At 51.6% G+C, this 22662-nt stretch overlaps 10 protein-coding genes across 10 annotated transcripts; 2 read left to right on the top strand and 8 right to left on the bottom strand.

Moving 5' to 3' along the window:
* Window positions 1–640: 640 nt before the first annotated feature.
* LY79DRAFT_295684 (acetamidase/formamidase) lies at window positions 641–1873 on the bottom strand. Its single transcript, XM_060552244.1, has one exon. The coding sequence runs from the start codon at window positions 1591–1593 to the stop codon at window positions 649–651; it is 945 nt and encodes a 314-aa protein (XP_060411696.1). The 5' UTR covers window positions 1594–1873; the 3' UTR covers window positions 641–648.
* Window positions 1709–3032, bottom strand: LY79DRAFT_560639 (uncharacterized protein). Its single transcript, XM_060558342.1, has 3 exons — window positions 2700–3032; window positions 2220–2599; window positions 1709–2148 (listed from the first exon to the last, which is right to left on the bottom strand). The coding sequence occupies exons 1-3, from the start codon at window positions 2794–2796 to the stop codon at window positions 2110–2112; spliced, it is 516 nt and encodes a 171-aa protein (XP_060411695.1). The 5' UTR covers window positions 2797–3032; the 3' UTR covers window positions 1709–2109.
* Window positions 3033–4564: 1532 nt separating this feature from the next.
* Window positions 4565–4818, bottom strand: LY79DRAFT_520323 (uncharacterized protein; the record flags this gene model as incomplete). Its single annotated transcript, XM_060555225.1, has 2 exons — window positions 4565–4735; window positions 4792–4818. Coding segments are annotated over 2 exons (198 nt in total), but the record flags the coding sequence as incomplete, so codon positions are not given.
* Window positions 4819–5256: 438 nt separating this feature from the next.
* Window positions 5257–8373, bottom strand: LY79DRAFT_651327 (uncharacterized protein; the record flags this gene model as incomplete). Its single annotated transcript, XM_060562558.1, is given in 11 exon segments — window positions 5257–5422; window positions 5432–5549; window positions 5586–5772; window positions 5785–6175; window positions 6188–6301; window positions 6326–6483; window positions 6496–6564; window positions 6574–6666; window positions 6688–6897; window positions 6913–7023; window positions 7042–8373. Coding segments are annotated over 11 exon segments (2919 nt in total). The 5' UTR covers window positions 8344–8373.
* A 177-nt stretch (window positions 8374–8550) lies between these two features.
* LY79DRAFT_560635 (cytochrome P450 oxidoreductase OrdA-like protein) lies at window positions 8551–11125 on the bottom strand. Its single transcript, XM_060558341.1, has 6 exons — window positions 10540–11125; window positions 10251–10442; window positions 10030–10181; window positions 9720–9958; window positions 9377–9648; window positions 8551–9294 (listed from the first exon to the last, which is right to left on the bottom strand). Exons 1-6 carry the CDS (start codon window positions 10674–10676, stop codon window positions 8898–8900), a joined length of 1389 nt encoding a protein of 462 aa, XP_060411692.1. The 5' UTR covers window positions 10677–11125; the 3' UTR covers window positions 8551–8897.
* Window positions 11126–12007: 882 nt separating this feature from the next.
* LY79DRAFT_560630 (uncharacterized protein) lies at window positions 12008–13734 on the bottom strand. Its single transcript, XM_060558340.1, has 3 exons — window positions 12794–13734; window positions 12424–12619; window positions 12008–12292 (listed from the first exon to the last, which is right to left on the bottom strand). Exons 1-3 carry the CDS (start codon window positions 13370–13372, stop codon window positions 12258–12260), a joined length of 810 nt encoding a protein of 269 aa, XP_060411691.1. The 5' UTR covers window positions 13373–13734; the 3' UTR covers window positions 12008–12257.
* A 1349-nt stretch (window positions 13735–15083) lies between these two features.
* Window positions 15084–17584, top strand: LY79DRAFT_691722 (saccharopine dehydrogenase; the record flags this gene model as incomplete). The annotated part of the gene is made up of 12 exons (XM_060564754.1): window positions 15084–15097; window positions 15161–15240; window positions 15294–15575; window positions 15725–15848; window positions 15967–16049; window positions 16107–16145; window positions 16222–16306; window positions 16370–16628; window positions 16745–16833; window positions 16952–17067; window positions 17120–17235; window positions 17294–17584. The coding sequence occupies 12 exons, from the start codon at window positions 15084–15086 to the stop codon at window positions 17333–17335; spliced, it is 1329 nt and encodes a 442-aa protein (XP_060411690.1). The 3' UTR covers window positions 17336–17584.
* Window positions 17585–17914: 330 nt separating this feature from the next.
* LY79DRAFT_671568 (uncharacterized protein) lies at window positions 17915–18419 on the bottom strand (the record flags this gene model as incomplete). Its single annotated transcript, XM_060563928.1, has 3 exons — window positions 17915–18047; window positions 18117–18220; window positions 18360–18419. The coding sequence occupies 3 exons, from the start codon at window positions 18417–18419 to the stop codon at window positions 17915–17917; spliced, it is 297 nt and encodes a 98-aa protein (XP_060411689.1).
* A 736-nt stretch (window positions 18420–19155) lies between these two features.
* LY79DRAFT_581581 (uncharacterized protein) lies at window positions 19156–19683 on the bottom strand (the record flags this gene model as incomplete). Its single annotated transcript, XM_060560198.1, has 1 exon — window positions 19156–19683. The coding sequence occupies one exon, from the start codon at window positions 19681–19683 to the stop codon at window positions 19156–19158; it is 528 nt and encodes a 175-aa protein (XP_060411688.1).
* Window positions 19684–21431: 1748 nt separating this feature from the next.
* LY79DRAFT_705234 (uncharacterized protein) lies at window positions 21432–22334 on the top strand (the record flags this gene model as incomplete). The annotated part of the gene is made up of 1 exon (XM_060565003.1): window positions 21432–22334. The coding sequence occupies one exon, from the start codon at window positions 21432–21434 to the stop codon at window positions 22332–22334; it is 903 nt and encodes a 300-aa protein (XP_060411687.1).
* Window positions 22335–22662: the final 328 nt, after the last annotated feature.

The following is a 22662-nucleotide window of genomic DNA, read 5'->3' as shown; positions in this document are numbered from 1 at the left end:
ACCCTCGGCTAGCTTCACCATCTCATCCCTCAACACAAGTCGCGGAAACACCTAGGAAACCACAGTGCCGTCTGGCAGGTGGGGTCGGATGTCTGTGTGTCCTTGGCGTAAGCTCGGCCCGGGTTCCCTTGTCAACACTGCTCCATGAAGTTTGGCAAACGTAGACATGCGCCAATAGTCGACTTGGAATGCGGGGATTGATCTGGGATGACTAGCCGTTGTAGCAGCAGCCTTAGTCAGTTACAATCGACTTGCACGTTTAGAACGAAACATTGGTGCCTATGATGGATGACGGCGATATCGGTCCCCCCGGCAAGAAATGGAACAGCTTCCGAGACCAACTTTTGAACTTCTAATTTGTCTCCAGCTGCCTCAAAGTATGTCAGGGTCCTGGAGCGAAAGTCGTACACATTATGAGCAACAGCATTCAACTTGGAGCCTTTGACTTGTTAGGGGTCATTGGTAGAATGAGGTGCGCATGCCTCTGCTACAGGCACCTTTTGCCCACTGCGGAATACGAAGTCGGTCCAAGTATCAGGGTTAACTACATTGGTCTCATAGAGGGAGATGGAGGAATAAGACTATGTGAAACAGAAACCCTTAGCTGTATATCTATCTTGGAAATCGTTTAATCTCAAGGCGTGGTCATTATTGAAAGACAGAGTACGGCAAACTTGCGGCCACAGCAAAGTTGGGCATGTCGACGGCTTCCGCAATCTTCAGGTCAGCCGCGATACTGCATAACATATACGCATCCTCCCGCCCCAGCCCCCTTGTCGCGACGATATGCGCAATCAACGACCTCAGAGCCTTCCTGCTCGCCTCCAGTAGATCCGGACCGATCCCCAGCACCGCGTACACGGCCTGATCGCTCTGCGCGCCGCCGTGCACCGACCCCCGCGTGTCGTAGTGCGGGCTCGTCACGTACGGCATGTCCCTGCGGATGGTGAAGCGCAGCGCCGCCTTGATCGGCGTCTCGATGGCCGTCCCGCAGACCTCGCCGTCGCCCTGCGCCGCGTGGCCGTCGCCGCAGGAGAACATGGCGCCCGGGACGCGCACGGGGAGGCAGAGCCTCGTGCCCTGAGTGATGTGCCGGCAGTCCATGTTGCCGCCGGTTTCGAGGGGCGGGATGGTGGAGAACTCGCCCTCCTCGGCCGGGGCGACGCCGGCCCACCCCAGGAAGGGGCGGAGGGGGACCCGAATGCCCGGCGCGAATTCGATGTGCGTCGCGTCGGGGAGCCAGGTGTAGTGCTTGAGCGCGTGGTCGCGGAACTCGTCGGCGAGGAGGCCGAAGCCGGGGATGATGCCGGTGAAGCCCCATCCCGAGGTGGCGAGGGAGAGGAATTCGACCTCGAGGACGTCGCCCGGGACGGCGCCGGCGACGGCGACGGGGCCGAAGATGGGGTCGAAGGTGGCGAGATCGAGGGCCGCCAGGTCGGCCGCCGTGGACGCCGGGGTGACCTGGCCGCCGGAGGAGTCGCGGAGGTCAAACGTCACGGTGTCGCCCGGGGCGATGGTGATCTGGGGCGGGGTCGCGCGGGACCATTTCAGGCGCGAGTGCGTTGAGGGGATGTGGAAGCTGCCAGGTGCCATTCTGGAAGCGGGAGCTACGGTATCAGTTGAGATGAGCTGTCGTCTGTGCCGAGCGGAAGTGACGGCGTAGTTTTGGCTTCGCTGGTGAGTCTGAGTAGGAGAGAAACGGAGGGGGCGCACGGCTTCCGGCGTTGAAGATACCTTATCGGCCGTCGGGTGCGGGGTCCTATCGTGACGTACCCCCGGCCAGACGGGGCGGACCCGATGCGGTCACGTCTTGCCAACCTTCCGAAACTGACAGGCTTCGACATCCAATGACATTAGAACGCCTATCGGGGAACAATAGTAGAAGTACATCGCATTTGAATTAATCATGACGAAAGTAATTCCGACTGTACCCTTTCTATAGACAGGGTATCGATACAGTAAGTAGAGCCATTCCATGCTCAGAGGACGCCCGACCGAGACCCAGGCAAACATATCTAACCCGTTTCTTTCTTTTCTGTTTTTCTTATCCCAATTTGACTGCTCCTATTACTTTTCGTGTTACACATCACCAGTATAACTCCCTCGATTTCACCTGAGGGCAGTTGCTGTTGCATTAGGGGCGCCGCACTGGAATCCGTCAGTATTAGTGAATATTGTCCTTTAGCAATCCAATCTTATCGGCAAGGGATCAAGCTTACGTAGTAAACAAGTAGGGTGCCTCCGTTTACTGTGGTCGCGATCGAAACATCCCTTTCCTCATCGCGCCCAACCCGGACGCGGCCTCCTGTGCTCCAGCCGATCTGCTCGATTAAACCGCGCTGTCCGAACCCGGCATTCACCGTGGCGTTGGCCCAGATGGCGGGATCTCCCGTCGCGTGGTCGAGAATCTCGACGGTGACCTGCTGCGGCGGGTAAGGCGAGCCCAAGCCTGCCGCCCCGGCCGGCTTGACCACCAGAGTACCTTCAAAGGGCACCGGGATTCGGAAGTCGGTGATGTTGGGGGTCGGCATGGACTCGGCCAATGCGCCATCGGAATGTTTATCGAGTACGACCTCGAGCGGGAATCTGCCGTCGCAGCCTGGAGTTCACCCGTTAGACATGCCCCTCGATTTCAACGACTCCGCCGCCCCCGACGCTGCAGCACGCCAGCTTCGGAGGCGTGTCAGGTTTCCACCTACGTGAGAAGTCGGCGCGAACGGACCAAGACCCTTGCATGACGGCAGCGCGAGCGCTACCTGCGGCGACCAAAGAGGTAAGTAGAGTTGAGAGGAGCATTTTGATTCGGCTTTTGTTCCTGGTCGTGTAAATCTCAGGTGATAGACTTCGTTCCGACGTGCAGAGAACCGACGGCCGGCATCATGGGAGAACTCATATTTAAAGACCGAATCGTGCAGAGGCTGCTTACCACGTCCTCGGCCGAGTAAAAAACGTCTTAAGGGGATCCTGGTCAAATCGGTCGGCCATTTTCTATTTTCATGCGCCTGTAGTGGGGGCCTGCTGATGGCCTCGCCGTCATTGGCTTATTAGTAATATATGTAGAGTTGGCCAAGCTGTTGCTCATTAACGAGTCAGGGGAGATTCAAACTCTAAGAAAATTGCCTTAGCAAACATTGGGCCCGTGTTTTGTTTTTATCCGGGTCTATGGACAGGTTATGGCATTATTACCCCTTTTTGAAAGGGAGAGATTCTTCTGGCATACCCAGTGGCTAATTAGCAATCTTTTACTGCTTATAGATCTTGAAAATGGGTAGGGCTCACGATAGTCCTCAACCTCTCCAACTACCTTTGAAACCTCATTAAAATGTTCCGTGGTGAGCTCAATGTTACGGTATTTCTTTCCTTTCCTCTCCAGAGCTTCTTCCCCACTGACTTTCTTTTTCTTGAGATAGGCAAGACGGTCGAAGGAAGCAATGGCGAGGGCCGTTTGGAATGCGTTGCGTATTTGACGTCCATTTCAGGTCGCCATGCTTAGTTCTTCTATTTATTGCGTCTTCAAAGTGACTCTTGGCCCACTCTAGCAATTCATCTTTATCAAAAGAGACACGAATGCCCTTGGTGTCGTTGTCCGTTTGGATTTTCCGGAGGATGTTGCTACTAATTTACTTCGTCCCAGCAGCATCGATTGACTTATACCTCAGCGCAACGTGAATCCGCGACTTGAACGCTTCATCAATCAGGCCCTCACGATTGAGCCCGGAACACCCGCTACGATGCCGGCACACCCGGCCCCGCCCCCCCTGGTTCAGCATAGACAGTTGGCTTGGAGAGCACTAGTCTGCACTTATTAAATTAATGCCTACTCCGTAAAGGGGCAATATATACGCCTGGCCCCTAGTAGACAACACCATAGGCTACTGCCTATAGTTAACTCCGCAAGGAGAGGACCTACAGCGCAGGGACACCCTATAGCTAGGCTTAGCTACATTAATCTAGCTAGAACGCCCTAGTATTTAATTTAGCACCTCTGTAGGTTACCCCTAAATGTTAGCTAGCTAGGCTCCTCCTTTTGTATTTTACCTCTGCCTTAATCTTACCTCCTTTATATACACCCTAGCAAGGAGCACACTTGCCCTCTGCTACCTACTTACCCCTTAACACTAGAACCCCTACCTCCCTATTACTACTACTAACATGCCCCTCCCCCTTACACAGTAATTACCTAGTCTAAGGAACTTCTAGCATAACTACAGGAGGGAAATACTAATTTACGCACTTAAGATAAGGGATTCACACTATGAAAGAGGGACGTTGTTTTGCCTAGAACCCCTTTGCAGAGGGATCCTAGGCTAGTAAATAGCAGATAGGCTGAGCAGGCGCCTTGTGCTACGCAGATAGACCTGAGGGGCGTTAAATATCATCATCATCATCATCATCATCATGTACCTTAGCGCAACGTGAATCCGCGACTTGAACGCTTCATCAATCAGGCCCTCCCGATTTGAGGTCAGGAAAAGAACGCCGGCGTAGTATTCGAGATGGCGCAGGAACACTGGGTGTATTGTTGTCAGAAGGGGGACTTTCATTATGAAAAGGCATACGGGCTTTACGAACCTGACACAATCCCATTGCGGTCCAGATCGTTGATGTTACGTTCCGCTAGGTACACGTCGGCCTCGTCAAGAAGTAGGACACAATTCCACCGATGGGCGAGCTTGAAGTGCTTATCTAGATTCCTTCGGATTGACACGGCGTCAGAACCCAGATCACCACACGTCTAGTTCGTGGTCAGCAAGGTTTCCAGACAATCACAGACTGCTTAATATTACGTACAATGGCGTATAGCGGTCGAGATAGATTGCTGTATGCTGCAATTGTTTCGGCCGTGCTGGTCTACACATCGGGTTAAGACTCACCGGTACTCCTCTTTCGTTCGCTTAGTTGCGGTACCTTTCCCACACCCCGTGGTCCGTACAAGAAAATTACGGCACCATTTTCTTTCCCCTTTACCAGGTCGATCTCATTTAGAGCCTTTTCCTCCTTTTTGTCGACAACCTGAGGGACAGGCCCGTGCTTCTTGACCATTGCCTTCAGAAGACTTTTAACCTTTGGTGGAATGAGAAGATCATCGAATGACTTCTGTCTCCTGGAGTCGGCGTAGTCAATCATCTCAAACCTGTTGACGTCTAAAGATTGGACCCACAGTTGCCATTGCTACAACTACACCTATATACTATAATCACAATAAGGGGTAAATACCAAGTGCCAGTTATTCATGAAGCTATCAGGTCACACCTATCATCGTGTCTCCTTCTGAAATCGGCGTAACTCTGCACCTATGTCTGTGAGATTTAAAGAGAGCGCGAGTTCCATAGGGGTCTTCGGCTCCTCCAACTTGACCAATCTTCCAACGTATGCCCCGCCGGCATCGTCGGTCGTAAGCCAGAGGTACCCATTACACCGGCTTTCGGACTCGCAGCCGGCCTCAAGAAGTTGTGAGACGGCCTGTAAGAACCCGTTCGCGACTGCGAGGTGCAACGGTTGGAACAAGACCCAGTCGTCTGCTGTCCAGCGGTTCACGTCTGCTGACCCTGAATCATGTTCTTTGACCAGCTCAATCACGCAACCCAAAGACCCGTACAGACAGGCGAAGTGCAGAGGTGTCAACCCGAGTGCGTGGGTAACGTTATTCGCCGCTGCACCCAATTCAAGCAAAGTTTTTACCGCGTTCGCTTTATCAGCCATGACAGCGGCGTGCAGCGGGCTGCGGCCGTAGTCGTCGCCAACGTCCAGCATGGCACCTAGGCTGACTAGCTTGGAAACGACTTCCACGTGGCCCCCGCATGCAGCATGGAACAAGACCGACCGTCCGGCATCGTCTCGGGCATTGATATGGCGGCTCGTATCGGTCAGGCTTACCAGGGCTTCGAGTGCCTGTACACTCCCTGTCGCAGCTGCTCGGTGGATGGGAAGCTCGCCCAGACAGTTGATATGCGGGAAAGACTGGGAACCGAAGGAGTAATCTTTGATGTGCTCGATGAGCCGTCGGAATCTCTGACTAGCCCAGCCCCAAGGGATATAGGCAGATAACAGGTGCAGTATAGTGTCCAACTTCGCGGTGGTGAACTTGTGAAAAATATCTGCGTTCTCCGAGGTTTCAGACCACGTTGGATCCGGCTCCCCTGGCAATCCGACCATGCTCGAAGCTGCCCCTATTCTGTTCAGATACAATTCCCTTTCTTCTTCCAGCATGTAGGCAGCGAGGTTGAAGTGTCCGTTGAGAACCGCGAGGTGAACTGCCATGAAGCCGCTTGCGGTTCGACTGGTAGTGTCGACGCCAAGCCTCGTTAGTGTTTTCACCATTGACTGGGAACCGAACGTCGCAGCCCAGTGAACGGCGCGGAACTTGTCGAACTCTTCTGTTTCCACCTCAAGGATGGTCTTGTTTTTCTTTGCCAGATTCTGGACGGTCCGGTCATCTCTCGCTCGGATGGCGTTCAGCAACGCAGCGTAGGGCCGGTTCCGCTCGATCTTCACGGTATGGATCTCGGTGCCAAAACGGGTCGCAATATTTCCAGAGAATCGGGTCCTGACTCCGTCTCGGGTCTTTCCAACAGGGGACAGGATGTCCGAGAACGTCTCCTCGTAACAACACTGCCGCGTGGCTGCCGCGATTTCGTCGAATGGTGGGACGAGATTCTTCGCCAGCTGTGAGAAGTTCGTTTGCACGGCCAAATCCCCGCCGACATCGATGTTGAGTTCAGACCTTGAAGAAACCTCTAGGAGAACGAAGCGACGGCCCCGGCGCTGGTACTCTGTTGTGTCGATGGTGATGTACCCAAGCTCCTTGGACGCTTCGTAGGAAGCCGCTTGGGATCCGGCGGAAATGTAAGGGGTTTTCACATATACAGACTCGAGGCTGTCTCCAGCATGCGGGTGCTTTTCGTGACACACTTCCCACCGTCCCTTCACCCGACGAAGCCCGATCGCCATGTTAAATATAGAAGCGTAGCCAGGCTCATTCGACTCAAACCGCAACACAGCGATTGTACGGCCCGACTGTGGCTCTTTCGTCCGTATTACCGATAAAGTGGCATCCCATCTTTCAGGAGGGCATGCACCGTTGATGAAGAATGGGACGCGTCCATCATCCTTTGACCCCACCGTTGTTGGGTATTTACTCCTGACTCTGATCTCTGGAAGTGCGTAAAACGGCTTCTGCCTGACATAGATGCTTTCGTAGGACCCCCCGGCTTCATCAGGCTGTTCTTGGGAAAGCAAGATGACCGAGCCTTCTTTTGAGTTGACCCGGGCGAACTGATCACTCCAAAGCCGCCGTAGGATAATACGAGGGCTTAAGTCCGTGCCATAGGACGCAGAATCTAAAACGAGACAGTCAAGTACCGCATAGTACTCATCAGTTTCGGGCCGTACTGGAATCAAAAGCATGTTCGTCCTCAGACCTTGATTGGTGACGCTTGCGGGTGAGCTCTCATGAGATTCCGAAGGGGGAAGCGGCCGTACATGGCCAAATTCCACTTGAGAGAATGACTTTGGCGATTTGGCAAAGAGGCCAAAGAGGTCGTCCGAATTAGTGGTTTCGTCCGGCGACAACCCCCATAGGAATAAGGACTGGTCGTCTATCTCTTTGAGAATTTCCTCCTGTAGACGAATGAAAGAACGCTCGCCTTCTCCGTAGAGCAGAGGCATGTTGACATTGAACAGACCTATCATGCAGTACGCGATATCTTCTGGTCTCGTCGTCTGCCGTTGCGCGGCCCAGCGCATCTTGTTGGCAACGCTGACGTCAGCCAACGAAGTTGTGCCCACGAGGACCTGCAGATGGATCCCTGTGATCTTGGCAACAAGCTCGCATAACGAGCTTTCGGAACTTTTTCTGCCTATGTAAGACCAGTTGCAAGCGTAGAACTCGACAGTCTTGGGCGCGATGAGCTCCTGCAAGGTCCATCCTCTCGTGAACCAACGGCTGCGCCGGAAGCTCGAATTCTCCAAAAACGGGTCTTCCGCATCCACTACGTCGGATAGATAGGCGTAGCACACGGCCGCCTTTTGGTACCAGCGGTACATGGAGTTGATGGATTCCGAGAGCTCGGCGCTGCTTGTCTTATCGATACAGCAGGTGTCGGCCCAGATATAGCCGTATCCGTGGCTTCTGGCCAGGCCGGCTGCATCCCGTATCTTTTTCAACCCGCCTTTGGTCCCATCCGGGCTCTTGATTCCATCTGAGGCTGTGCTCATAGTTTTGAAGCTCTGGAAGGTTACTTCATCGCCGCCCCACGTATGTGACAATATGGCATAGCTGTGCCGTTGAGGGTCGCCTTGCACCTCGACGAGCTTGAGGGTCTGAGTGTCGATAAGCCACATGATGAGCGAGTGTTGCAAAGGATTGAAGCAAAACGTCATGCAATGTTGAGATTACAATCCACATCAGCTTGGCAGCCCAATCCAATCAGGTCACTTCACCGAATAAAGGGACCCAATTGGTCGCAATCTAAGCGCTTGTCTCACATCAGCAGGCGGCAAACATTGCTTTCTCCGTCGCAACTCAGCATATCTCTTTCTCCCGTGAAAAGGTTCTTGGCACCAAAGTACTCGGTGACTTGAATAGCGTAAGGTTTGAAGCCTTTCGGCTGTTATTTTACTGATTCAAATTTCGCATTTGCTAGGGACTCCACAATGACACTTTTTGAAGCTGCATAGAAGCTACCTAGCTGTGTAAAGTGGGCAGACAGAGACTGCGTGTGGAGATATCCACTAGATTCCAGAGGGTGGCAAGAAGCATCTATTCCTTCAAAAAGACACCTGTGAGACTCACGTCACGTACCCTCAGAAGAGTCTAGTACCACCTACTTGACCAATGGACGAAATAAGGGTGGTGAGAAGATTACAAGCATTGAAGTTGAGACGCCAACTTCTAGTCATGACTCCATTCTCTCCAGCACCCTCGCATCCGATTCTTTCCAGGGAAACTTTTGCTCAAGCGAGCGAATCAACTCCTCGTGATGCTGGGATCTGGGCTTGACCGACGTTTCAAAGTGAGCCGGGTGGCTGATGACACCGGGTCTGGGGTCGACCTTCGGCAGGATAACTTTGCCGTCGACGATCTTCTTGGCAACGTCGAACACAGCCAGCGACTGAGCAATGCTGAGGAACAACGTGCTTTCAGCAAGGGCTTTTCCTGGGCAGATGCGTCGACCGAACCCGAACGACAACTTGCGCGGGTCATACTCCGGCTCGCGACCCTGGCCTTCCAGGAACCTTTCGGGCGAGAACTCCATGGGATTCTTGTATACGGCAGGGTCGTGAGTAAACCACCTAGATACGTGCACAAATATCAGTATCGATGGACTTCTGAGAAACACTGGCCGGGTGACGTAAGGTCTAGGAGATTTCTCACCAGATGTTAGGCATCAGGATTGACTTTTTGGGGATGCGGTAACCCCGATAAGCCACTTCTTCTGTGTTCAGGTGAGGGAGGCCCATGGGACCAACTGGCCACCATCGGATGATCTCTTTCACAAGAGCATCAACATACGGTAGACTGTTGCGGTCATCCATAGTAGGCAATCTCTCGCTGCCCACTACTCGGTCGATCTCCTCTTGTGCTGTTTTCTGCACATCCGGATAGAGTGTCATGGCCAGATAGAAGCCATAGATGGCTGCGACAGTCTATAAAATGTTAACTTTCGCTGCCACAGCGCGCTGCCCATCAGCAAAACATATGTATGTTTTGGACTTACAGTATCCGATCCACCTTGATATATGGATGCGGCTACCCATTTGTTGATATATTTATCCTCGCTCGTATCTTTTCCATGGTCCATCAGACGCGCGAGAAAGGACTCGTTGCTGTGGCCCTGCGTCATTTGGTGCTCGACGAAGGCATAGGGCCTCTCAACTGATTCGTCAAGTTCGTTGGCGTATAACTCTACCTCTTTCTTCCAGCCTGTTCCAGGAAACCACGATGGCACATATCGTACTGTCAGGCGTCAGAAAATCTCAGGCTATAGTTTGGAGGGAAAAGAAAGAAAAAGCATAGAAACAACTTACATATGGGGAGAACATCAACTAGATGGGCTCCAGGCACTGCTGCCCGGGCAAATTGCTCCATCACTCTATTTATCACAGAGATAAGAGGATCCTTCTTGAAATTCTCGGCGCTGTAGCCGTAGACAATATGGAGGATGACGGAACCAACCTCCCTGGTGAAACTTGCTTATTAGCATCGTAGTAATCAACGGACTCCCCCGATAGAAATTGCATCGACTGACTTTGCGATGTGATTCTCCAAGTTCTCCGGGTCATCCAACAAGTGAAGGAGAAAGTGGGCTACTTCGGTCTCTTGCAGCTTGTCGAACTGGCTTACTGACGCTTGCGTACCAATGATTCGGGCAAACTGTTTTCGATGGGCGCGCAGTGTCTCGTTGTATGGCAGCCCACCGGTGCTTTGCCCGAATCCGACCCTGGCCGGTGTTAGAAGAACCGCTACGTAGAGCTGTGTTGCAGAGAAAGAGAATGAAGATGACTTTGTCACTCTATAGGATACCTCCCCGCACGTACATTGTGGCAAATTCCAGTGACGGTCGTCCGGAGAACTTCAAAGACTGCTTTTCAAAGAGTTCAAACGCAATCTGAGCGTCGTTGATGACGATGATTGTGTCGCCTAGTATGCTGAGGCAACTGATGGGACCTGTCATAAGAAGTATCACTCAGTTTAAATCTAGGGTATTCGAAACTTCGGCATCTCTGCTAGATGAGCAGTCTTTGCTATTCATACCGTACAAGTCTTTGTGCTTGGCCCAATGGTAAGCCGCGAATGTGTTCCGAGGAGGCATATCCCGTAGATTCCCAACAAGAGGGAGACCTTTTGGGCCGGGTGGCAAGGGAAGGCGGCTAGCGTTCTGCCTTGCTTGGAATAGCTTGCCGATGGCGAAAATGAACACCAGGCTGGTGCCGAAACCGACAAGCAACGAGAAGTTCTCCATTGCGAGGGCCGATAGGTAAGTTTGAGAGAAGAGGATATGGAAGTCCCAAGATTACTTTGGAGTAGCAATAATGTCTTTGATGGGAGATCTCTGTCTTGATGTAGGCCTACCTATAAATTCGTGATCGGGAGTTGAGCCGGTAAACCCAAAACCGCCAAGCTTGTCCGTAGTGTCGCCTGCGACGGATATATGTATCACTCAGAGTGAACCATGGTCCATGATCTGCGGTCAGCTTACTACCCTAGCACACTAGAGTCTGCCAACACTACCTTCGCCAAGAGTGAGAGCTAACGTACATTGATGAAAGGAACGACAAATTAGTTGGTTCATAACGGATCAACGTCAGAATGGCGTAGCACACACTCACATGTCCCAGTTTTGTGGTACACGTAACACAATCAGTGGGTATGAGCTTAGCGGCGCTTAAGACATCTCTGGTCTGTGTGATTTCTGACGAAATCGGTATAAAGATTCTGATAGGCCATACACGTTACTCCGAAAACCTCCAGCTATCTGGATGTTGGCTAGCGCAAACATTGACCGAGGTAATCTTAACTTTAATATGGATTGTACTTTCTGATATATGCTACATCGTTTCGTAAAACCTAGGCTAGAAGAGGCACCGTCGTTTTAGGGATTTTTGGTGCTGTCGCGCTTGTGAATGAAGAGAATAACGCAGTTCCGTAAGTGTTTCCTCAAGGTCCTGCAATCAAGATCAGAATGATAAGAAATGTCGAGCGCAAGTGGCTGTAGTTATTTGCATGATTATTTTGCAATACTACAAAGGTGACTGAGTCTATTTCACAGAGAGATTGTGCCCATATCCATTCTGGTGATTCATGTCAGCAGCCACGTCGTACCCCCGGGCTGTCACACACTGGCGACAATCTTATTGACAACATGCTCTTCAAATTCAAATTTCAGCGCCATCGTAAGCCCCGGAAGCCCCGGAATCTGAGGTGTGGGTTTCCCACGTTTGCATGTTTTGTCATGAAGGATGTGGCAGGCATGGAATCCCATGTATTGCCCATAACTCTCCGAGGCCTTACCTGAAATGTTCTCTTGGCGTGATAACACATTGGTATTGTTGCCACACAGCATAAGCCAGAAGAAAGGAAAATTCCGGTAATAGGCCACTAACGAGAGAGTGAGAGTGGCGAGCCTCCGACGTTTGCTCCAAATATCTTGACTCTGGATGAAGAGCAATCATAGCACATATGCAGTCTATTATTCAGATGCAGATTAACACACTATTGCTAGTTATCTCCATGTTTGGTCTCCTGAATGACTATTCTAGCGCTTTCGCGTGCAAAAGAAAAGCTCTCTAAGTATGTCCCCTTCCTAAAACTTCTGGGTGCCAAATTCCCAGCCAATAAAACGAGCTTTATTCAATGCCAAACCCCCCTTCAGAATCAAACCTATTTGCTGACTTTAATGACAACTCTCTTGGTGGGAGTAGGCAGGTCTGTGCCAGTGTCCTCTTCGCCATCTCTAAGCTTCCCGGCTAGAAGCTGCTCAGAGACAACAGCACCTTCAGTGTGCTCAACAGCCTTCTTGATATCCGCACCACTGTTTTTCTCTGTGACAGGCAGTTGGGTGATTGCTTTAGTGAGAGACTGAACGCCAAAGGACAGAGAATGGGCTTCAGCCAAAAGGTAGGTCAGAGCAGGGTTTTTGTCAATGTTTGAGTCTTCAACATCGCTAGCAGACTCTATGAAAGTAAGGACCATTTTGTTGACGGTAACTGTGCGGCGCATCAGGATTGAGTAATCTGCTTCAGAAACAAGAATGTGGCCCTCAGAGACCTGGCTGATTGTGGAATTGTCTAGACCACATTTGTTTTTCTTCTCATCGTTGTCTTTGTGGACCGCGCTGGTGAAAATACTGGACGCCAATTCTTTGGGTTTCTTAATCTGAGACTTGAGTTTGGCAATCTCAGTCTTGAGTCGTCGAGAACTGCTGCTATGGACAGCCATAGACCGGGGCTCAGGATCGGAGTCAGACTCATCCATCTTGTCCATCGCGCCGTCTTTGACCTTGCTAGGCGTCTTCGGAGTTTCGGGAAAGGTGCGGAATTGGGGCTTGAAGGACTCTTGTGGAATTGCTCCTGGCTTCTTGGGAGTGATTGGATTGGTGGCAATGGTCTTGGTATCATTCTCGGTCGGCTTGATAACGGTTGTCTTCTGACGCTTTGCTGGAGGTGAGATTGTGGGTTTGAGTGCGACCTTCCTCTTGGTCGTCTTTTCAGACTGCTCGGTTGCCTTGAACTCCTCCTTGACATCTGGCGGAACAGAAACTTCACACTTTGCACCTGCTTCGGTTCCAGGGCTAGCCTTCTTGCGGACACGAGTCTGGGGCGCAAGGGAGGAGGCAGAGGAGGACTTGGCAGCTTTGCGATGACGAGACATGGTGAAGTGTGACGCAAAATGTTGGGTTCAAAGCTTCCAGAAGGGGTTGAGCGGAAAATGGTGTTTGCGAATATTGAACGGTGGCATATATAGAAGAGTCCTTTTTATCATTGACTGAACTTAGTTGATGAATAAGGGAAGGGGAGAAGTAGCATCTCAAGTTTAGGTACCTTGCGTAGATTACAGTCAACCTTTTGACCTGTGCTGTTATCTGGAAATAGCTTCGCGCAAGACGAAGGTATTTAGACTGTTGTTTTTGAGAAGCTTCGTTGAAAGGACCAAGGTCTTTGGGCAGTTGTTTTTGAGAAGTTTTGCTGCGCAAGTTGGGTTGAGGCGGGGTGACGTGAGGTCATGTAAGATAGAATTTATACGGAGGTGGTGAGGAAAGAACGAGAGGCAGTGAACCTTGCAACAAGCGCAGGGAGAAATTTAGCAGGCGCAGAAGACTAGCATTCTCATTGCAGCGTTCGAGATCAAGCCTGCCTGTATCCAGAATATGGAGGATCCGGCTAGCCTGTTCAATCACCATTACTAGGCCGCACTGAATTAATGATAATGTTCTTTGGAACTTTTGGGGATAGAACAAAAGCCCAGCTCAGCCATGATTGGGAAGAATGGAAACCAAGGCCTTGTTCTTCCTTGTTCTTCAGAATATATTGTTGCGATAAAGTCAATAAGCCAACGAAGCGACTGAGATAATGTATTCGATTTCAGGATGCAACTCAGACGTTCTCAGATGATGGATAATAGCACGTTACTCAACCCAGACCATGAAGCTTTGGAGGAAGAACATTGTGCTGAAACGATGATATTAGATACTCAAAAAACGATACTTCGAATCGTCTCGTTTCACATCAAAGCTTTCAGCGACTGGAAACTTTATGACAGGGAAGATTCTAAGGAGGAGTGAATAACGTCATGTCCAAAACCAATAGCCGGATTGAAGAACCTTGACAGTGATAACCATAGCTAGGGAAGCCGATGTCTGTTGTACATAATAGCTCAAAAACCAGCGACCAACCTATGACCTCTTTCGTCTATTTATTGAGGTGGTTGTTTCGGGCTAGATGCCCGACAGCATTTCTATCAAGTACAGCTACGGTGCTGGCTTTTCATTGTGCGAGGAAAGATTGTGACATTTTCATTGTTGTTCATGGGGCTGGAATATTCCAACAAAATAGACACTAAGGGCTTACTCGGATGATTTTCTTTGATGGGACTATCCTTATTGTCTTACTGCATCTTGACTTCTGACATTGTCGTAGTGTCCTTGGAGTGGGATGCACGTGACATTAACAGGGGGCCCCGTCTGGGGAGGTGGATCCATTCCATCTGACCGATAAGGTACCTTATCGTGGACCCATTGATGCGGGACAGTGTATGTATCCACCTTGGCCAGCCAGCGTTGGCAATCGACTTTACTGATGCTTCACTGCTCTACCGAGTATTTTAGCGTATCTTGTCGAGTCGGACCCGGCACGTGGATATCGAACTAAGCCCTAATTAGAACGTCACCCCGGAACGCGGCCGGTGTCGGAGGTACTCCAAGTTTTCCCCGCCAAAGGAGGGGCACCGTACAGCCCACCAAAGATTTTTTGCACCTGCGACACCATCTGTGACCTGTTTGCAAAGCTTCTTGGTCAACAGTTTCCCCTCTCAACCATACTTCTCAATTCGGAAAGGTCGCTATTTCTCACGAATACCAATTGCAATGGCGTCTCAAAAGTAAGACAATACACCGTTCGTCTGCCGTTCGGCATCCCTTGTATTGACTTGCCTGTCTGTCAGGGTATTGATGCTCGGTGCGGGGTTCGTCACTCGCCCGACTCTCGACATCCTCTCGGAATCTGGCATCTCCGTCTCTGTTGGTTTGTTTTGACCACACCGGCAACCCCAAGTCCACCTACTGAGCTTTCCACAGCCTGCAGAACTCTTGAGTCCGCCAAGGCACTCTCTGCCGGTGTCAAGAATGCCAACCCCATCTCGCTCGATGTCACCGACGACAAGGCCTTGGACAACGAAGTCGCAAAGCACGACCTGGTCATCAGCCTGATCCCCTACACATTCCATGCCAGCGTTATCAAGTCTGCCATCCGTCAGAAGAAGCATGTTGTCACAACCAGCTACGTTTCCCCCGCTATGCTTGAGCTCGACCAGGCTGCCAAGGATGCCGGCATCACCGTCATGAACGAGATTGGTCTCGGTGAGTTTCCTTGGGCAAGAGCCAGCTGATACCCATATGGCCGCAGGAGCTAACCAATTCATTTTACTCGCAGACCCCGGCATCGACCACTTGTGTAAGAACCGACCCGAGAGCCACGCAATTGACCAACTCACCAACTGACTTATCAGACGCTGTCAAAACCATCGAAGAGGTCCACAAGGAGGGCGGAAAGATCAACTCGTTCCTGTCCTACTGCGGAGGTCTCCCGGCACCGGAGAGCTCTGGAAACCCTCTGGGATACAAGTTCTCATGGTTAGATGCCCTTCCGTCTTCACCGTCTTCGTTGCGCAGACGTCCGGTGCCACCACAACCGGAAGCCTTCTAGGCTGTGCCTCGAAGCCAGGAGTCATCGTGCTAACAAAGAATCTAGGTCTCCCCGCGGCGTCCTGCTCGCGCTGCGGAATGCCGCCAGCTTCTACCAGGACGGCAAGATCGTCAACGTTGCAGGACCCGGTAAGCAGACGGAATAGCCACGGATTACGCCAGTGTTTGAAGCTGACTCCATCCAAGATCTCATGGCCACTGCCAAGCCGTACCACATCTACCCAGGTGCGTAGACCCGCGTCCAAGTTCTCAAACCGATCTCCATGCCTTTCATTCGATACTGACATAACTTGTGACAAAGGATTCGCTACCGTCGCGTACCCCAACAGAGACTCGACAGGATACAAGGAGCGCTACAACATCCCCGAAGCGCAGACCATCATCAGGTACATATAGAGGCTCGCTCGCTCCTTACAAGCACAAAATCACTGACGGGTGTATGTGCACAGAGGTACTCTGCGGTACGCCGGTTTCCCCGAGTTCGTCAAGGTCCTCGTCGACATTGGATTCCTTAAGGACGAGGAGCAGAGCTACTGCAAGGATGCGACTGCTTGGAAAGAGGTCACGCGTAACATTCTGGGTGCTTCTTCTTCGGAAGAGGCAGAGCTCATCAAGGCAGTCTTGGCCAAGACCAGCTTCAAGGACGACGAGCAGCGTAACCACATCTTGGGTGGCCTCAAGTGGCTTGGAATCTTTTCATCCGAGAACGTAAGTCTACACACATATGCCTCTCGAACCTGATACGTTGGCCATGATTCGTCGCGTGCGGGCTTGCGCCGACGTGGCATCAATCAGAGAGCTGGGCTAACACAGAAGGGCTGAAGATCATCCCCCGAGGAAACCCGCTGGACACCCTTTGCGCCACCCTTGAGAAGAAGATGCAGTTTGCCGAGGGAGAGCGCGATATCGTTATGTGAGTGAAGCATTCCCGCACTTCTGCATGCCGAAGGTCCAAGTCACTGGACTGGATTCGGGCGTAGCGCCACTCGAGGCATATTCCCCCGTTTTAAATGATGCTAATCCAAGCAAAGCCTGCAACACAAGTTCGAGGTTGAGTTGAAGGACGGCACCAAGCAGACCAGGCTCTCGACCCTTGTCGAGTACGGCAGCACCGACCCTAACGGCTACTCAGCTATGGCCAAACTTGGTGAGTACCACATGCCCACGGACGACGAGCCTTTTCGACTAACCGAGCCTAGTGGGCATTCCCTGCGCGGTTGCCGTCAAGCAAGTTTTGAATGGAACCCTTTCCGAGAGGGGCGTCCTCGCTCCCATGAGCAGCAAGATCAACGATCCTCTCATGAAGGACCTCAAGGTAAATATGATCACCTTAATACCTGTTCATCGAGCTAATCTGCCGTACCTGCGCTCAGGAATACGGTATCTACTGCAAGGAGGAGATTGTCGGCCAGTAACGTTTCGCGGCGACGTCGTCAACGAACGGCTCCGTGGCAACGAGGCGGATTACTTCCGACGCAATGATAGATTCAAAATAAAAGTAAAGATTGCATTCTACTATCCTTATGCGGATAGATTTAAGTGGACATAGTGCTCGTCTCTATTTCTTTTACAGCAAGGCAGTCTGCGGTGCGTGGCAAAACCCATCAGAATGCCTGTGAATGGATGTGCTCACCCTGGTTGGTTATCCATAGTACCTGACCAGTCTTGAGCATCGCCCATTAGGGTGACAAAAGAAAGCGCCATCTTTGGTTTATGGATGCGTCCTGAAGGAAGGCATAGATGGTGATCAATGTGTACTAAGTGTCTCTGAAAACAGCCTTGATCATCTGAGTCCCAATGAAGTCAGCTACGTTCTGCCCAAGTCCCCTCGGTTTGTTTTGGCGAGCTTCACGAGCACACAGTCAACACAGAACACGGCAGTGAGATGTCATACTAGCGGCTTCCATTGGTGTCATTCGCAGTATACACCATCGTAACCGAGAGAGGAGAGTCGTTTGCCATATGAGTGTCTTATATCCCCTCCAATGGCGCATCTATGTGGTGTTAAACCACGTCTTGGCAGCGTCGACTTCGCCACCGTTCTGGTCCTTCTTGTCGGCCTTGCCAGCCTGCAGAACAGTCACGCTCCTGCGGACCTTGGAGGCTTTCAGTGTAAGACTGTGGGATCTACAAAGATGTTATTTCAAAACTCAGCATAGTGGAAATATTTGACGGATTCGGAATTCAGAAACTTACTTCCCTGAGGGCATAGACCCCCGTGCCGGTCGTGCGGCAGCCGAGAACAGAGCATGGCCAGATTTTCGGACCCAGTCCTCCACATCGTCACTCTGGCTTCGGCTCTAGATTAATACCGCCAGCTGTCGCCGCCGCGGCTCGAGCTGGGCGAGACGTGGGAAGCGGGGTTCTCTTGGTTAGGTCCAGGCCCAGGGCTGTAGGCTTGGTCATGACCAAAGTCATAGCGGGACTATGCGACTATACGCCCACAGCGGAAGATTCGAGATCGGAAGCGTGGGTGGCAGCGTCTTGCTCTGGCGCCATTGTGCTTGTGTTGCTGTGGTTGAATTCGGGAATTACCTCGAGTATCGGAGGAAAAGTAAGTAAATGGTGGGTTCAACCCGGTATTTTGATGGTTAGTCTGGCGTGTCGGCCTGGATACATAGCAGATATTCTCGCTGATAAAACTGTTAGACAAATATCAAGGCTAGTGCTGAGTGCAGATTGACATAAATGAGAGAAGAAACAGTTCACTACACGAGGAAAGTATCCGCTGATTTGGATAACCCAGCTACTGCTACTGAATCACTTCATATGCCTCAATACAACAGAAACGTATTTATTGGTCCTACATCGTTCCAATAAGTGAGGTCTGGGTAACACTGTTGTATTTGTAGTTGTTTCTGCTAATGTAGAATCAAGACAAAGTGTGAATGGCGTGGCCTAAAGTTACTGGACTAGCCTACTTTCAAGACCCAAGTCGAGTCAGAATATCGGTAAACGCCAAAAGAACCCAAAAAAATCCATCCTCCAGACAAAGTCATTGATGGTAAGCGGATTTAGGGGATTACTGAACGGAGCACAGGAAATAGCTATCGTCTTGCTGGCCTACTGTGGGTGATGTGTTAGACGACCTCGAGACAACGAGATTGTACGGTGTCAGCTTACCAGTCAGGCCCGTCGTCATCTGAATTCGTAGTCTGTTCCCTTTGCCTCTCGTGGCACCTACCCCTTCAAGGTCTCTGGCCGTTATGGTTGATCTTGTAGTGCTACGCCTCTGTCAGATTAAGCTCACGCAGGCACCAGGCGCTTCGGCCGGAATACTCACGCGGTTACGCGAGCTCTTGTGATGAAAGACTCTGGAGCAGTCGGAGAACCCGCAAGGAAATTGGTTGACGTTCCCCTGACTCGCGGAGTTGGCCACAGGTTCGTCGGGGACGGTGTCCGAGTCGGAGGCAGGAGCCTTCACCTTGGGGGCGGCTCGCTTGGCCGCAGATCCCAGAGGCTTCGGAGCGGAGCGCTTATTCGCGGGAGCAGAGGCCTTGGTGGCAGCTGGCGCGGGGACAGAAGCCTTCGGAGCAGATGGCTTCGCTGCGGTATTCGCAGCGATCTTGGTGGCGGTGTTGGCAGGGGTGGCGACTGGCGCAGCCTGCGCGGGCGCCTCGTCTACAGCAGCCGGCTCGTCTTTGACAATGTTATTCTCGATAATCGTCTGAGTGGCGCGCAAAACCTCATCGATGGGTTTGCGCGACTTATTGGCGACTTCCTCAAGGGCGTCGAGGATCATCTTATCGAGACGGGGGGCCATCCTGGGGACGAAGTCAGCTGTTTACTCGGCCGCACTACACGATTTGATATACGTACGTGATCTATTCTGGCAATACTGTTGATAAGATGTATTTCGGCCTGAGCTGGCGAGAGGTGGTAGGGTAGGAGATTTTTCAAGTTTGGCCAAAGAGGATGGTGGTTTGTGGCTGGTGGAGGTGAAGGATGAACAATATCATGGCTGACGAGGAAGGAATAATCAAGGCTAGCAAATGAGGCGGGTGAGCACTTGAGGAAAGACTTCGAAATGATTCCCTGATGGCCGCCACAGGAACTGCAGTAAAACTGTGAGGCGAATGAGACTAGAATGATCACTTCTGCTCCGTCTTTCACAGATGGAAGCGTGAACAATGAACTTCGCGGGTCTTTGGTTACAAATGAGACGCAGAAACAATTTCAGTCATCCAAGGGCGTTCCACAAAGATATTGTTTCCTCTGAGGTAAAAGACCCGACTTGCGTGGGGTAGGCTGCAGGCGGTCTCAGCAGAATGAAGTACGAAGACCGCAAACCACGGATGAAGATTTCATAGCATATGTTTCCAGGGCAGTACCAATTGATAGCTGATACATATTAACCTCTCTCAATCTTTGCGCTGTCTTCAAAGGTGGCGTCAACTATACATATCCCACAGCAGATATAAAAGCTACTTGATTGTGCAAAAGTCCTATAGGAACATACAAAACCTGCCTTAGTTTCTTGTTGTATTTTAGGTTCAAACAAGTGGTTTTAAAGGAAATTACAATATCTTAAAGCAAGAATATGTTCAGAAAAAGGTTCCTAGAAAGAGCCATTGAACTTGTCTAGTGAACAGGTGAAGGGACTTAAGTTTTGCCAACTCACAACCCTCATACTGTTGAATGGGATTTTTCTCACCTCCGAACAAAGTCTCACGATGTTATTCACTGCTTCGAGAACCTGGCCGGTATACCAGACGGGAAGTCGCTGTAGATTCACCGGGTCAAGACCGTTTGAGTGGCATAAGGGCCCTTCTTGATTCAGAGAGTTGGCTTCGAAAGTTCCCTCTTTGAGCCAACGACTTGAATTTTGGCCTTCCCACCAAAGTTTCACCTATAATATTTGAATCAGCAGGCATTCGAGGTTGTTTCGACGTTACGCAAAAGGTGGCATTCGTCCCGCCAGTATTCGCTATTTACGGCACTACACATTACAAGTAAGCGTGTTTCAATCCAGTTGCGAGTCTGTTTCTTGCAGCGGAAATTCGGCAGACGTCTTTTATTGATTTAGAGTGCAGGTGAAGGCATTGATACAATGGTAAGAACGGGAAGAGTCAAGCGCGTCGGTGGTGGCGGAAGTGATGGAAGTGTGGCTGTTAGTCCAAGTCTCGTCCCTGAGGCTCCTGCTTCCTCGAACAGCTCAACCGCCTCTGCCGGGAAAACCACTCGCGCCCGTCAAAACTCGTCAACATTAACCGTATCGCCTCAATCGTCCAGGCTTTCGGTCGGGGCTCAAGTATCTGATACCGCTGTCACTCTAAGCGGTAGCCTGCCATTTGGATCTACCAAGTTTCGATACACAGCATCTCCTATACCCAACTCATTCGACAGCAACGAGCAGGCCGACATTGCCTACCAAGGCGACTCTTCTTCCTCATCTTGCGGAGAATTTGATAGCGACGAAGAAGAGGAAGACTTTGACGAGGCATGCCCAACTCCATGCCCCATGGCAAGTCACAAGCTTACAAGCGCAACTAGCAGGCTCCCAAAAACAAGATGTCTGCCATCACGCCGTCGACAATGGATCTAGATCAATCTTCCACCGACCCTTTTGTCGATGAGACCACTCCGCGGAACGATACTCCCATCCCCATCGACCTGTTGAGCGCCCCCCGACCCAAGTCACCAGACCTGGAGGGTGGATCATCGAGCCTCTCCTCAGCGCCCTCAACCCCAACCAAGGCGCCAGCCGATCGTCGTCGTCCTGCGCCCCCCAAGCCAAAGCTCACTGCCCTGCAAGAGGCCACCCGGGAGGTCCGCTCGGTCGCTGTCGAAATCAAAGAGACCAGAGCCGAATACAAGCGCGCCCGCGGCTTGTTCGAGCACCTCACGCGGGACGAGAGCGCCACCGCCGAGATTCTCGACGCCGCCTTCGACGCCACCAACAGACGTCTCGTGCGCGCGATCGAGGATGACGAGAGGATCCAGAGCGGCAACCCACCGAGACACGTGCCGTACCCGCCCGAGAAAATCCCCGAGCTTCTGGCGGCCGTGGAGAAGGCCGAGGCGGACAGGGAGAACTGGTACGCGGAGACCAGACGGCTGTTTTGGATCTTTGAGGTCATTGACCGAGAGACACTCCCGGCGTTGAGGCGCAAGATGGGGGCGGCACAGAAAAAGGAGGCCGCTGCGAGACAGATGAAAGATGACCAGGCCGCTGCAGCGGCGTGTCAGGAATCTATTCTGGCTTTGGGAACTCCGACGGACCCGGGAAACGTCTCTGATCGTTCTCCTGCAACGGTTCGCCGCATTCGTCCGGACAAGACGCCGATCACTTCGCCGGCGACTTCCGATGCTGGCAGCCAAGCTACCCTTGATCGGGGTACACGAAACGCTATGCGGCGAGCTACTGCTCCTGCCGCAACCCCCGAGACGCCTACTAAGAAATCTCGTCGTTGATCATATCTGGAGTCTTCCAAAAGGGGACTACTAGAGTGATTTGCTTTTCTGTCTGTGGGTTAATCAAGGGCCAGCAGAGGTACGTCTTAATAATCTTCTTGTTGCTATCCAAAAAAGCTTTGTGTCCATCTAACTGTATGATCAGACGGCCAATCAAGCTCGCTGGTGGCTTATACGCCACGGCTCCGGACCAGCGGGCCGCGCACACGCTTGCCCTATCTTACGCTGTTTGTAGGCGACAGTCTCCCCATCCGTTTGAATCATACCAAGCTAACAATGCCATCGATGCAGCTGTCCAAGTAAACCCGAACACAAGCATTGTTCTGTG

This window comes from Colletotrichum navitas (assembly GCF_030913465.1).
Source record: "Colletotrichum navitas strain CBS 125086 chromosome Unknown LY79scaffold_52, whole genome shotgun sequence".
NCBI classification, from domain to species: domain Eukaryota; kingdom Fungi; phylum Ascomycota; class Sordariomycetes; order Glomerellales; family Glomerellaceae; genus Colletotrichum; species Colletotrichum navitas.
This window is presented reverse-complemented; position numbering and strand designations above follow the sequence as displayed.